This window comes from Grammomys surdaster, unplaced genomic scaffold (genome assembly GCF_004785775.1).
Source record: "Grammomys surdaster isolate TR1022 unplaced genomic scaffold, NIH_TR_1.0 131, whole genome shotgun sequence".
Classification (NCBI taxonomy): Eukaryota; Metazoa; Chordata; class Mammalia; order Rodentia; family Muridae; genus Grammomys; species Grammomys surdaster.
The window spans coordinates 2,757,160-2,769,779 of NW_021604589.1; the positions used below are offsets into that span (position 1 = coordinate 2,757,160).

At 39.6% G+C, this 12,620-nt stretch overlaps 1 protein-coding gene across 1 annotated transcript in view; it reads right to left on the minus strand.

The window, feature by feature from the left end:
* Bmx (BMX non-receptor tyrosine kinase) overlaps positions 1–12,620 on the minus strand; it is a 62,870-nt gene that overhangs the window by 14,771 nt on the left and 35,479 nt on the right. The window contains exons 12-16 of the mRNA XM_028761929.1: positions 11,413–11,540; positions 8,221–8,295; positions 7,357–7,528; positions 4,692–4,908; positions 3,757–3,821 (exon numbers count right to left, since the gene is read on the minus strand). Of these exons, the coding sequence (XP_028617762.1) occupies positions 3,757–3,821; positions 4,692–4,908; positions 7,357–7,528; positions 8,221–8,295; positions 11,413–11,540 (657 nt within the window). The remainder of the gene's footprint in view (positions 1–3,756; positions 3,822–4,691; positions 4,909–7,356; positions 7,529–8,220; positions 8,296–11,412; positions 11,541–12,620) is intronic.

Below are 12,620 nucleotides of genomic sequence, written 5' to 3' on the forward strand. Positions count from 1 at the left end.
TTTATTTCCCGCACAAAATCATAAATTTCATTAAGAAATTTAAAAAAAAAAGAAACAAATAAGCAAGGGAGATATTTGAGCTTGTTGGTAGATAAAGAAATGGGCAGTATGAGTAAAAGGAAGAGCATCGGCACTTAAGAGCACTGGCTGCTCATCTAGAGGACCAGATTTGATTTGTAGCATCTATATGGTGGCTCACAACCATCTCTAACTGCATTTCCAGATGATCTAACTCCCTCTTCTGACCTATGGGTACTACAGACATATAGTACACACACATACACATGAAATAAAAAGTCTAAACATTTTAAATACTATTTTTGTATCTGTGTTAAGATTTAAGATGGAAATCGAAACTTCAACTATCTTTCAAAGTGAGCCCAAATCTCCGAAGCCCCCAACTTAAGGGTTTAACATCATTATAAAGTAAGATTGTCTTAATTCTAGTAAGACCACGGTCTCACGAAGTGGTAATTGATAATGGTGGAGGATAATGTGGAGGAAGAAGGTATTAATTTCTACCTGAACATCTTTCAGAATAAATTGTGCTCTGTGTGAAAGATGGAATACATTGTTCAACATTATCAGTCAACACATTGCTCGATATGGTTTTATATTTCATGAAGTATCATTGTTTTAGTCTGGAGATGGAGCAGAAGCTGTATCATCCAAATGGAGTTCTAGATCATACATCAGTGCCATGACACATAATGAGGTACCCTAGGTCAGTTCAGCATGCATGGGAGCTTGGGAAAAATGCCAGATCATGGGCTGCACTCAGATCTGCTTTATCAAAATATCTAAGGTGATGTCTAGGACTATGCGTTGTAATTAACTCTCCATTTGGCTCTCAAACATGTAAACTTTTGAGGTCACTTGTACATTGTATTAGTTGCTTTTCTGTTCTATGATAAAAAGCTATGACCAGGACAACTTATAGAAGAAAGGCTTTATTTTGCTTATAGTTCCAGGGAGTTAGAGTTCGAAATGGCAGGGCAAAGGCAACTTCCAGACAAAGCATATAGAGCAGGATGCTGAGAGCTCACACCCTTCATTTTTCTTCTTTGCCTGTATATATGTTGGTGTATCATATGTGTACCTGGTACCCATGAAGGCCAGAAGAGGCCATTAGATACCCTAGAACCAGATTTAGAGACAAGTTGTAAGCCACTGTGTAGGTGCTAGGAATTGAATCTGGGTCCTCTGGAAGAAGGACCCAGCCAGTGTTCTTAACCACTAAGCCATCTCTTCAGCTTTTAAGAGCTCCCATCTTGAACTGCAAGCAGAGATAGTAAACTACAGGTAGAGTGAGGCCTTAAGCTCTCAAAGTCTGCCCCATTGACATAATTTCTCCATCAAGGCCATACCTCCTAAATGGCCAAACAGTGCCACAAACTGGAGAAGAAATATTCAAATGCCCTAGACATTTCTCATACAGAAGCAAACATATACATGCCGAGAAGCACCTAAAGAAATGCTCGGCATCCTTAGTCGTCAGGGAAATGCAAATCAAAACAACCCTGAGATTCCATCTCACACCAGTCAGAATGGCTAAGATTAAAAACTCAGGTGATAGTAGATGCTGGCGAGGGTGTGGAGAAAGAGGAACACTCCTCCATTGTTGGTGGGACTGCAAGATGGTGCAACCACTTTGGAAATCAGTGTGGCGGTTCCTCAGAAAATTGGACATAGCATTACCTGAGGATCCAGCTATACCACTCCTAGGCATATACCCAGAAGATCCTCGAACATATAACAAGGACATATGCTCAACTATGTTCACAGCAGCCTTATTTATAATAGCCAGGAGCTGGAAAGAACCCAGATGTCCTTCAACTGAGGAATGGATTAAAAAAATGTGGTATATTTACACAATGGAGTATTACTTAGCTATTAAAAACAATGAATTCGAGAGTTTCCTAGGTAAATGGATGGAACTAGAAATTATCATCCTGAGTAAGGTAAGCAAATCACCAAAGAACATACATGGTATTCACTCACTGATTATTGGATATTAGCCCAGAACCTTGAAATGCCCAAGATGCAACTCACAGGCCACATGAAGCTCATAAAGAAGGAAGACCAAGTGGGGGTGATTCGGTCCTTCTTAGAAGGAGCAACAAAATACTCAAGGGAGCAAATATGGAGACAAAGTGAGGGACAGAAACTGAAGGAAGGGCCGTCTGAAGACCATTCCACCTGAGTATCCATCCCAGGTGCAGTCACCAAAGGTAGATGCTGATGTGGAAGTCAGGAAGTGCATGCTGATAAGAGCCTGATATGGATGTCTCCTCAGAGGTCTTCAAGAGTCTGACATATTCAGAGGCAGATGCTCACAACTAGCCATTGAACTCTCAATGGAGGAGTTAGAGTGAAGACTGAAGGAGCTGAAAGGATTTGCAGCACCATGAAGAGAACAACAATACCAACCAACTACAGCTGCCAGGGTCTAAACCACCAGCCTGGGAGCACTTAGGGAGGGATCCAGGGCTTCAGCTGAGTATGTAAGAGTGGAGAGCCCTGCTGGGCATAGAAGGAAGAAGAGAACCTTGACCTCATGAAGGCTCGATGCCCCAAGGGGTGGGAATTTTGAGGGTGGGGAGGTGTGAGTGGGGGTTAGATAGAGGTTACTTCCACAGAGAAGAAGGAGGAGGGGTGAGGGGATAGGGGGTTCCTGGGTGGGTGGGGGATGGGGTAAGGGGACAACGTATGAAGTGTAAATAAAACATTCAATAAAAAAATTTAAAAAAAAAGAAAAAAAAAGAATAGTGCTTGGATTGGAGAGATGGTTCAGAAGTTAAGAGAATGTGTTGCTCTTCTAGAGGACTTGAGTTTGAGTCTTAGCACTTATACCAGGCCACTCACAGTCTCATGTAAGTCCAACCCCAGGGATCCCACTCTTTGGCCTCTTGGGCCACCTACACTCATGTGCACACACCTACACAGACACAAGTACACACAATTAAGAGTGATAAAAATCTCTTAAAAAAAAGAATAAGACCAATGGAATTACTATAAAATGAAACCAAAATGGCTCACCTAGAGAAATTAATATAGTTAAAATTTATGTGTGTGTGTTAGTTTATGCATATGTGTGCTCATAGATGCATATGCAGAAGACTGTTGGATGCCTTTCTCAATTACTTTATATTTTTGTTTTTTAAAAAATATTTTATTTTTAATTGTGTATATGTTCAAGGGCCCTCTCTCTCTCTCTCTCTCTCTCTCTCTCTCTCTCTCTCTCTCTCTCTCTCTCTCTCTCTCTGTGTGTGTGTGTGTGTGTGTGTGTGCTCAAAGAGGACAGAAGAGGGTGTTGGATCTCTTGGAGCTGGAGTTACAGGAAGTTGTGAGTCACTTGACACAGATTCTGGGAATCCAACTCCAGTCCTCTAAAAAAGCAGTCCTTAACTGCTGAATCATCTCTCTAGCCTTTCCAAGTTAATTTTTGAAATAGGGTCGCTCATTAAACCTGGAGCTTGCTGATTGGCTAGAATGGCTGGTCCTTTCATCTCTGCCCTAAAGTTGCTGGGGTTAGGGACATACCACAGTACCTGGATGTGATGTGGGTGCTGGGAATCCAAAACCAAACCTGAGCTTGTTCAGCAAGCACTAGACCAACTGAGCCCATCACTCAGCTTGAAATCAAACTCTTGACTACAACTGATGGAAACGCTATAGCTCAGTGCGTTAGAAGTCATTGATGTTACAGGTGGGGACACCAGAAAGAAAAGCTGTCTGAGGAGATTACTGACTTACCTCGTCATTCCGAAATCTGAGACTTTCACAGAGAGATCACTGTCCACCAAACAGTTCCGAGCAGCCTTCAACGGGAAAGCAAAATCTCCACATAGTAAAAGCAACCAAGAACCTAGTGATATTAGATTCAGACATTTTCCTTCCCTCAGCTTCAGTCTCAGCAAAATCCAACAGAGTCTATCACAATCCTGTTTGATCTGAAGTGGGCTTTTAATTTTTTTTAATCTCTTGTAATTTTCCTTTTCTTTCAAAATGGAAACATGCTTGCATAAATATGTTCACCCAAGCATCTGAATGTCTTGAAAATATACTTGAATGCAGAATCTCAGCTTATCGAGGACATCCACAAGATCCTGTGCATTCACAGATGCTTGGAAGTCATGCATGCTGCAACCAAGGCTTATGGGATGCAATGCCTGGTGTGTGCAGTGTGCTTGCTATTCAGCATAAGGAGGTCTCTAAAAGCCAAAGGCCAGTGAGTGCCAAACAAACAGTACTTAGAAATTCCACTCTAACTCAAACACATACTTTCTTTCTGCCCCCTGCCCCACCCCCTCTCTCTCCCTTCATCCCTCATTGCATTTTTAGTTATTGCATCAAGTCACTGCTTTCCCACTAAGCTCTCAGAGTAAAGGTCAATTTCAGTTCAGCGGTTTTGAGAAACACGGAATTGGCCCAAGTCTTTCCATCTGCTCTTCACACCACAGCACAGCTAGCTATGGAGATCCTCATAACTTATTTTACTCTGATGGTTCTCTCCGTCTTTCAAATACTTTAGTCTACGATTGTGATCTTTTTATTGTAAATCCATCACATGCTCACAGGAGTCACAAATATGGGAAGTAAAGTGAAGGCCTTTGTCAAACTTCCCAGCAGCCCTATCCCTGGAGGAAGGAATGGTGGGCTATGTTCTTCTCGCCTCTCATCAAGCTTACCAAATCCCGATGTATGAACTGATGGCTCTCCAAGAAGGCCATGCCTTCACAGACATCATAGCACATTTCTAAGAGCTGGGAGCTTTCTAGTCCTTTTCCATGACTCTTCAGGTAATTAAGCAGGCAACCATTCGTTATATACTCAGTTACTATATAGATGGGGTATTTCTTTGAGCATATTCCATAGAATTTCACCAGCTTGGGATGGCTGAGTTTCCTGAAAAAGAATGAATATGAAAAGTTCATTTTCTAGATGGCCCAAGCCAGAATAGAGAAAGAGAGCAGGGAGCTTTGGATCTTGTTTTGGGAAACAATAATATTTGGAGGCACAAAAAAAAAACAAAACAAAACAACAAACAAACAAACAAAGCAAAACAGGGCTTGGTCTCAGATCTGAGACTGGTCAATCTGACAGCCACTCAGCAATGCTCTCAGTCTGGAATACTGCATTCACCTTTTCTCCCAAGAATCAAGATAGTGTTATGTGTAGACAAAATATACTAATTTGAAGGGTGTATGCAACATCAAAAGAGTTGCTGCTTGGGGAAGTGAAACTACATATAATCTTTTTTTTAATATCTTCTTTTGTTCTCTTTCCTTTTTTGATTTAAAAAAGTGCTCATATGTATGTGTATGTTTGTGTGTGTGTGTTTGTGTGTGGATGTGTGCGCGTGCATGAGCACGCACTCGTGCATGCACACAGTCATGAATGTACCCAGAGGACAACCTCAAGTGTCACCTTCAGAAAGGCCACCAATCTCCCTTGAGGCATGGTCTTTCACTGGTCCCAAGCTTGCCCAGCAGCATACCCTGTCTGTCCAGTGAGCCCCAGGGGTGCTATTGTCTCCACCTCCCCAGAGCTTGGATTAATTTTACAGATTATTTATAATGCACTTTAATGGCAAAATACACTTTAATATTTCACCAGGAGACACTGGCTATATCATATACTAAGAAAGTTTTTGTTTTTTTTAAATTTTATGTTCTATGAACGGGGCCTTCTTTAGTCTTCTATAACAGTCTAGTTACCTAGGATAGAACTATCTTTGTAATTTGCAGGTTCCTTGAAAAAAATGAGAATGGGATAAAATGATTGTTTACAACTTAATTTGAGTTACACTCATGACTGTATTCTGGGCACTTAGGAGGGTGAGGTGGGGTCTTTGCTGTCATTTTAAGGCTAAGTTGGGTTATACAGGAACTTTCAAGCCACTCTGGGCTACAAAGTGAGCCTGTCTCAAAAACACAAACCCAAAGATTTGTATTATTTTGCAACAGTGAAAGCAGAGCACTAAAACAAGTCCTGGAGGTCCTTGCTGAGGTCCTTGGACAAAGGCCTATATTCATATAGTACCTCTACTTTTGAACAATCCTCCAGTTACAGTAGAGGGGCTTATTGCAACTTCCCTGTCTCCTTTGATGTTTAAAAGGAGTTACCAAGGAAATGGACACTGGAGTATTCGCTTCTAAAGATGTCTCAGCAAACTGTTGAACAGTTCTTTCAATAGATGTAGATATGTAAGCCAAATAAACACTTTCCTCCCCAAGTTGCTTTTGGTTATGGTCTTTATCACAGTAAAAGAAGTAGGTTAGGATCTGCAGATTTCAAGTATTTTGTATATGTGTGTGTAGTGGAGGAGAGAAGTCAACCTTGGCTGTTACTCCTCAGGAGTCATTTACCTTGTTTTTTTTAAGACAGGGTCTTTCATTGGCACCTTAGAGGTATCTATTAGATAAGGTTGACTGAACAGTGAACTCCAAAGATCCACCTGCTGCCTCCTCCACCACCTCTTCCTTCACTTCCTTCTCCCCTGTCTCCTCCTCCCCTTCTCTTCCTCCTCCTCCTGCTCTTCCTCTTCTTCCTCTGCTTCTTCTATCTCCTCTCCTGTCTCCTTCTTCTTCTCTTCTTCCTTCTCCTCTTGCTCCTTCTCCTCTTGCTCTTCCTTCTCCTCTTTCTCCTCAGTTCTGGGACTACACATATTTTTTTACATGGGCTCAAAGGATGAACTCACACTTGCACAGCCAGAACTTTGCTGACTGAGCATCTCCTGACCAAGGCCCTGCTGTAACACTTTCTAATTCTCCCTGATTAGTTTTCTAAAAAAGTGACCAGCCACTCTGTTCTACCTGGGATAGAAATGTTTCTAAGGATGAAGGGCTTGCCCACTTCTGAAGTACTTCTGAAGACCATACTTGAGTCTGTTCCTTCACATGTGAGCCATGCTACTCTTAACAAATACCATTGGTTAATTGGTTAGGAGTTATATTTTGGCCTAATTGTTAAATAAAATCAATGTTATATTTTGGCCTACAGAGATGTTAAATAAAACAGTTATGCTCCTAATTTGACAAGTTGGCCTGCATGTGGGAGATGTGAAGGGAACTGGATATACTGAGTGCTGTATCTACTTGTAACTACTAAGGTTGTGAGCAGGAGAAAGAGTAAGGGTAGAGAGTCTAAAGGCACAGAGGCCATGGGCTATTTTCTCAATAGAGTCAGAAATATTCTAAATTCAAACATGGGCTTTCAAGGTGTTAAGCATATAACTCCTAAATATTAAATGTACAACATATGCCAGGCTTTGCAAATGTTAGGGACAGGGACTGCTAATCTTAATGTTCTTCTATGGAGATTTCACATTGTCATTCCTGGGGAGAAACTTACATCATGGTCTGGGCCTCCTGAAAGAATTCATCTTCTGACATGGAACCCTCCTTGATCATCTTTACAGCCACATCGTACTGCCCCTTCCACTTGCCCAGCTGGACCACTCCAAACTGACCACTGCCCAGCTCCTTCAACAAGGTAATCTCTTCTCTTTTCAGTTCCCAAATTCCTAATGAAGCAAGGCAGGTACCTTAGAAGATGTGTCAACAACTATCAAAGTGATTTCTTCAGTGATCAAATTTGTGTATCCACAAAATGAAGAACAGTAAAACATCATTTTAAGTTAATAATTTAAAAAATTCTCAGTGAACTGATTTCATGACCATATCACAGGAAAATGATGTTCTCAATGCAGCTGCACTTTTTGACACAGAAAGTAAAAATGAAGTCCTCCGCCTCAACACACACACACACACTGAGAGCGTCTTAGAGATAGTTAAAATGTGCTTAATGCTCTTAGGTTGGTAAAACATTGTTAGATTTTTTTTTTGTATAAAACAAATTAAGCTGTCATCAAGGTGGATGTTATTACTCTAAAGACACAGAGTTGAAGACTGGCATCAAATGGGAGGAGGCGTAGAATCCAGGACAAAGAAAGGTCAGGTAAGGGGTGCTGGACACAAATGGCAATGGCTGGTAAGAATAAGCTGTTGTTTTGCTAACTCTGGGGAGATTACAGAGTTAGATGTAGACAGATGATTTTTTAAAAATGAATGATACAAATTAGGCTAAATAGCTCCCCGGTGCAGTCTCAACAGGGACTTCCTTTCTGCCATCTACCGTGTGTCAGTTAGGTAATCATATATGTTTGAACCCAAATGGTGAGAAATGGAGTTTAAGAGCCCAGGGGTGTGTCCATACCACTTCCCAAAGCCACAGACACTGGGACCTTGTTGGTCTTGGTTGACACTGGGTGGCGGAGCCGTGTGATCATGCCTGCAATGGAATCAGCAACATATTATCACATTATCATCATATGTTACATAGAATCACTTCGAACTCTCCTAGTAAGCTGGAAACATGGGGCGTGGGATGTTGTGATACAGAAAGAGAGTCAAGGTGAGTACATTCATCCAGTCCTTGTATCCAGTGGCTTGAGCCAACACATTCACCTAATGCAAAGCAAAATCTAAAAGAGCCAGTTACTTTGAGTGAAATTCCACAGGGACTAGGTGCTAGATGGAATCTTTTACATAACATTGTTTTCTCATTCATATTTTGCTATCTTTTTGTTGGTCCTACATTTACATATGCATTTTAATAGCACATAAATCTGAAAAATCTCATATAATAAACATATATATTTACATATAAAACAAGCAGTCTTAAAATTAAATCTATTTCCCATTTATGTTAAATGCTTGAGCCATTTTTATTTACATGTATCTATGGTAAAGTTGATTTAAAATAATCATGCAGATAGTGTCTTGAAAGAAGCCACTCAAAAGAGTAAATGATTATTGCTTTAAGCATAGGATGGTTTTTACCACTCGTGTGTTTTCCCTTCCACCCTATTTAGGTATTTGTTTCTGTTTAAGAGTGTTCTTCAAATGTTTTCAATACCACACCTTTAATCAGCAGAAATAAATACCAGCATGCATAATAAGTTTTTATTTTGCAAAGCATATGAATGCCTATATAGAAATGTGTATGTTTATGCATATATAAATATACATATATATGAGAAATTCTGATTATTTTAAAAGTATTTTGTATCTTATGGTTTCTATTAGAAATGTATTGTCTTTGTGATAAAATATTTTAATTAAAAGTGAATTAGAAATTAATGCTTTCCTTTGAAATATGTATATGTGCAACTGCTGCTATAATAATCATTTTGTGAATCATAAAATACAGCAATAAACTGAAGATTTAATGAAAACACAATGGCAAATCAACATTTTAATATTTTTTTATATCCTGTGTATCCTCTAAGGTGAAATTATTTATTGAGAGATAACTGTTTGCCAAGAGATTCCCAAGAGATGCTGTTTGTTAAGGTAAACAATTGAAGACATTTGAGAAAAAAATACAAACAAGAACCAAAACGGAATTGAAATCAAGTCAGACACAGTAGCACTGCTTAAACTCAGAGCCCATGGCTTATTTTCATTCACTGTTGGAAATTCACCAAGTCACTTCCTGTCATGAATACTGTTATAGACCTTGGACAGTTAGTACAATTAGTACTGGCACAGTTAGTAAAGAGCTTGAAGCAGAAGCATAAGGATATGAGTTCGAATTCCCAGTACCTATGTAAAAATCTGGCACTGTGGTGCACATCTTTAATGCTAGCACTGAGAAGGCAGGGGCAGACAAATCCCTGGAGACTGATGACTAACCAACTCATTAAGCTCCAAGTTCAGTGAGACATGCTGTGTCAAAAAAATAAGGTGAAGAGTGACTGAGGAAGGCACCCAATATTGACCTTGTCTTAGTCACTGTTATATTGCTGTGATGAGATCCTGTCATGGTAACTCTTATAAAAGAAAACATTTAATTGGAGCTGGCCTACAGTTTCAGAAGTTTAGCCCATTATCATCATGGTGAGAAGCATGATGACATGAAGGAAGGTGCTGGTGCAGTAGCCGAGAGCGACATACATCCTGCTCCATGGGGGGAGGGGGAGAGAGAGAGAGAGAGAGAGAGAGAGAGAGAGAGAGAGAGAGAGAGAGAGAGAGAGAACCTAGGCCTTTGTATAGGCTTTTGAAACCTCTAAGCCCACCGGCCAGTAATAAGCTTCCTCCAACAAGGCCACACCTCCTAATCCTTCGAATTCTTTCAAATAGTGCCATTTCCTAATAAGTACACATTCAAAATATGAGCCTGTGGGGCCATTTTCAATCTAACTACCACATACTTCAAGCCTTTACACACATATATGTACATATGTACATGCACATACACACACACACATGTGCACAACATATACTACTCTCCCATAGAAACTTATTACTGAAAATAGGGGTACTCATCACCTAGGCAATATTTTAAGAGCAAACAGTAGCTCATATCTAATATAAAAAAATTGTTACTAGTAGGATTGTACACTTCTGCAAACCATTTGACAACTTCACATTTTTAAATGCTCATAGCCTTTGTAAAACTAGGAATAGAATCATTCAAGCAAATGTACACAGCTATATGTGCGGTGCTGTGCAATAAACTATTCATTAAAATATAAAAATATCACACATGATCCATTGCTAACCAACAGGGGGTTACTACAAAATGTACTAGAATTATACATAGCCGTTGAAGAGAATAAGGTAAGCCATGAATAACTGCATGGAAAGTCCTCTGAGTTAGGGTTAGTAGGAAGAGAAATGGAATAGTATATTAATAATGATTTCATCTCTGTAAAGTGTAATGTTTATGAATATGTAATTCACAACAAATATTATCATCCATATACAAAAAGATCTCATGATTGACACTATCCTGTACTGAGAAGTTACCAATCCAATGATGCTCATTTTTCTAATATGTGAATTTTATAATCAACTTGCTTTTATGGTCTAGGAAAAAAAACTCTAGAAATAAAGTTTTATTAAGACAATTTTCCTTGTAGGCCTGAAGAAATGGTTTAGTGGTTAAGAGCACTGTACTGCTCTTTCAGCGGACCTGAGCTTGGTTCCCAGCACCCACACTAGGTGGCTCTCAATCATCTGTAACTGCAGCTCTCGAGGATATGATGCCCTCTCCTCCTGGCCTCTGTGGGTACTGCATTCATGCCCACAAGACACACACACACACACACACACACACACACACACTTTTTAAAATATAGATAAAATCTAAAGAAAAAGAACTTTTCTCTTAAGCCGCTCAACTCAATCAACCTTATTCCTTCTGGTTTTATAGAGTGTATTATATTATATTTGAGGAGGTGTGAGCTACAAATCATAACAGACAGAAATTGATAGCATTTTCCCTCATTTCTTGGTATCCTATTAATCAAGAATATTAACAGGGTCAGTGGTATCCAAGAAAGCTGACATTTATATGTGAGGGCCCATCCCATAAAAGGAAAAAAAAAAAGAAATAAGCTACCTGCTGAATTATGTTGGTGATAGTGAATGAGCTTTGGAATGGAATCAAAGCAGTAGTTTTCGGCCAGGTATAATCTATTTTCAGCATTGGTATGCACGTGGTAATGCTTGACAGTTCCCTTTTTATCACTAGTAAGGAAGAAAGACAATGTTAGGAAGTTTTAAACACACAACAAAATTTTGATGAAATAATGAGTGGATAATTATTTTGAATCTATTTACAAATTGAAGAATAGGAAGACAGGGATGGTTAGTCAAACTTGACATCTGGTGTTTCTCTGAAAGCATCCATGACAATCAATAATTATGGAAGAACGATCTTCTCTGAACTCAGTGTGTCCTATGTGGTTATACAAAATTCATGCACAATAAATTTCAACTTGAGGTGCTAACCACGCGGCTCAGCCAGTAATTGTTCCTGCAGTCAACTATGACAGTCTGAGTTCAGTTTCCATGAAATACATGCTGGAAAGACAGAATTGACTTCCACAAACTGTTCTCTGACCTCCACACATGAGTGCCCCCAAGAACAGTTAATAAATAATAATAGTTTGGGGGGAATTAATTTCATGTACTGTTCCTCCCTTAGAATATATACAAAGAGAATCTACAGGATCTGTCTTTGATGAGTACGAGCCTTGATGTTCTTTAGGATCATGTGAGAACATAAATTGTCCTTTAAGATAATATTTGGGAGCAAATTGTGTAGGCAAAAGTGATTAGGTTGTGTGTATTCTTACTCTAGAGTTCCTTTGGGAATGGAGCATGCAGGAAGAAAAGCATGAGGATCATGGCGTACTTAAATATCTAGACCTCCTCCTCTTTCCAAGCAGCAGCAATACTAGTTCTTACCATCAGTTTAGCAGGCATTTTCTATGTGTCAACCATGCTATGATCCAATGAGTGCATTGCATATACTTTCCACATAAAACACTTTCTTCTGGGTCAGGCAGTTGTAGTGTTCACCTTTAATTCCAGCACTTGAGAGGCAGAGACAGGTGGATCTCTGAGTTTGGGCCCACCCTGGTCTACAGAGTGAGTTCCAGGACAGCCAGGATCACACAGAGAAACCTTGTCTCAACAAACAAACAAACAAAAACAAACAAACAAACAAACAAACCTTCCCTCACAAAAAGAAAAACATTTCTTTTCTTCCAGTTTGACAATATTGTGATGAGTTTATGTACAATAATTAAGGTTAATCAGGAA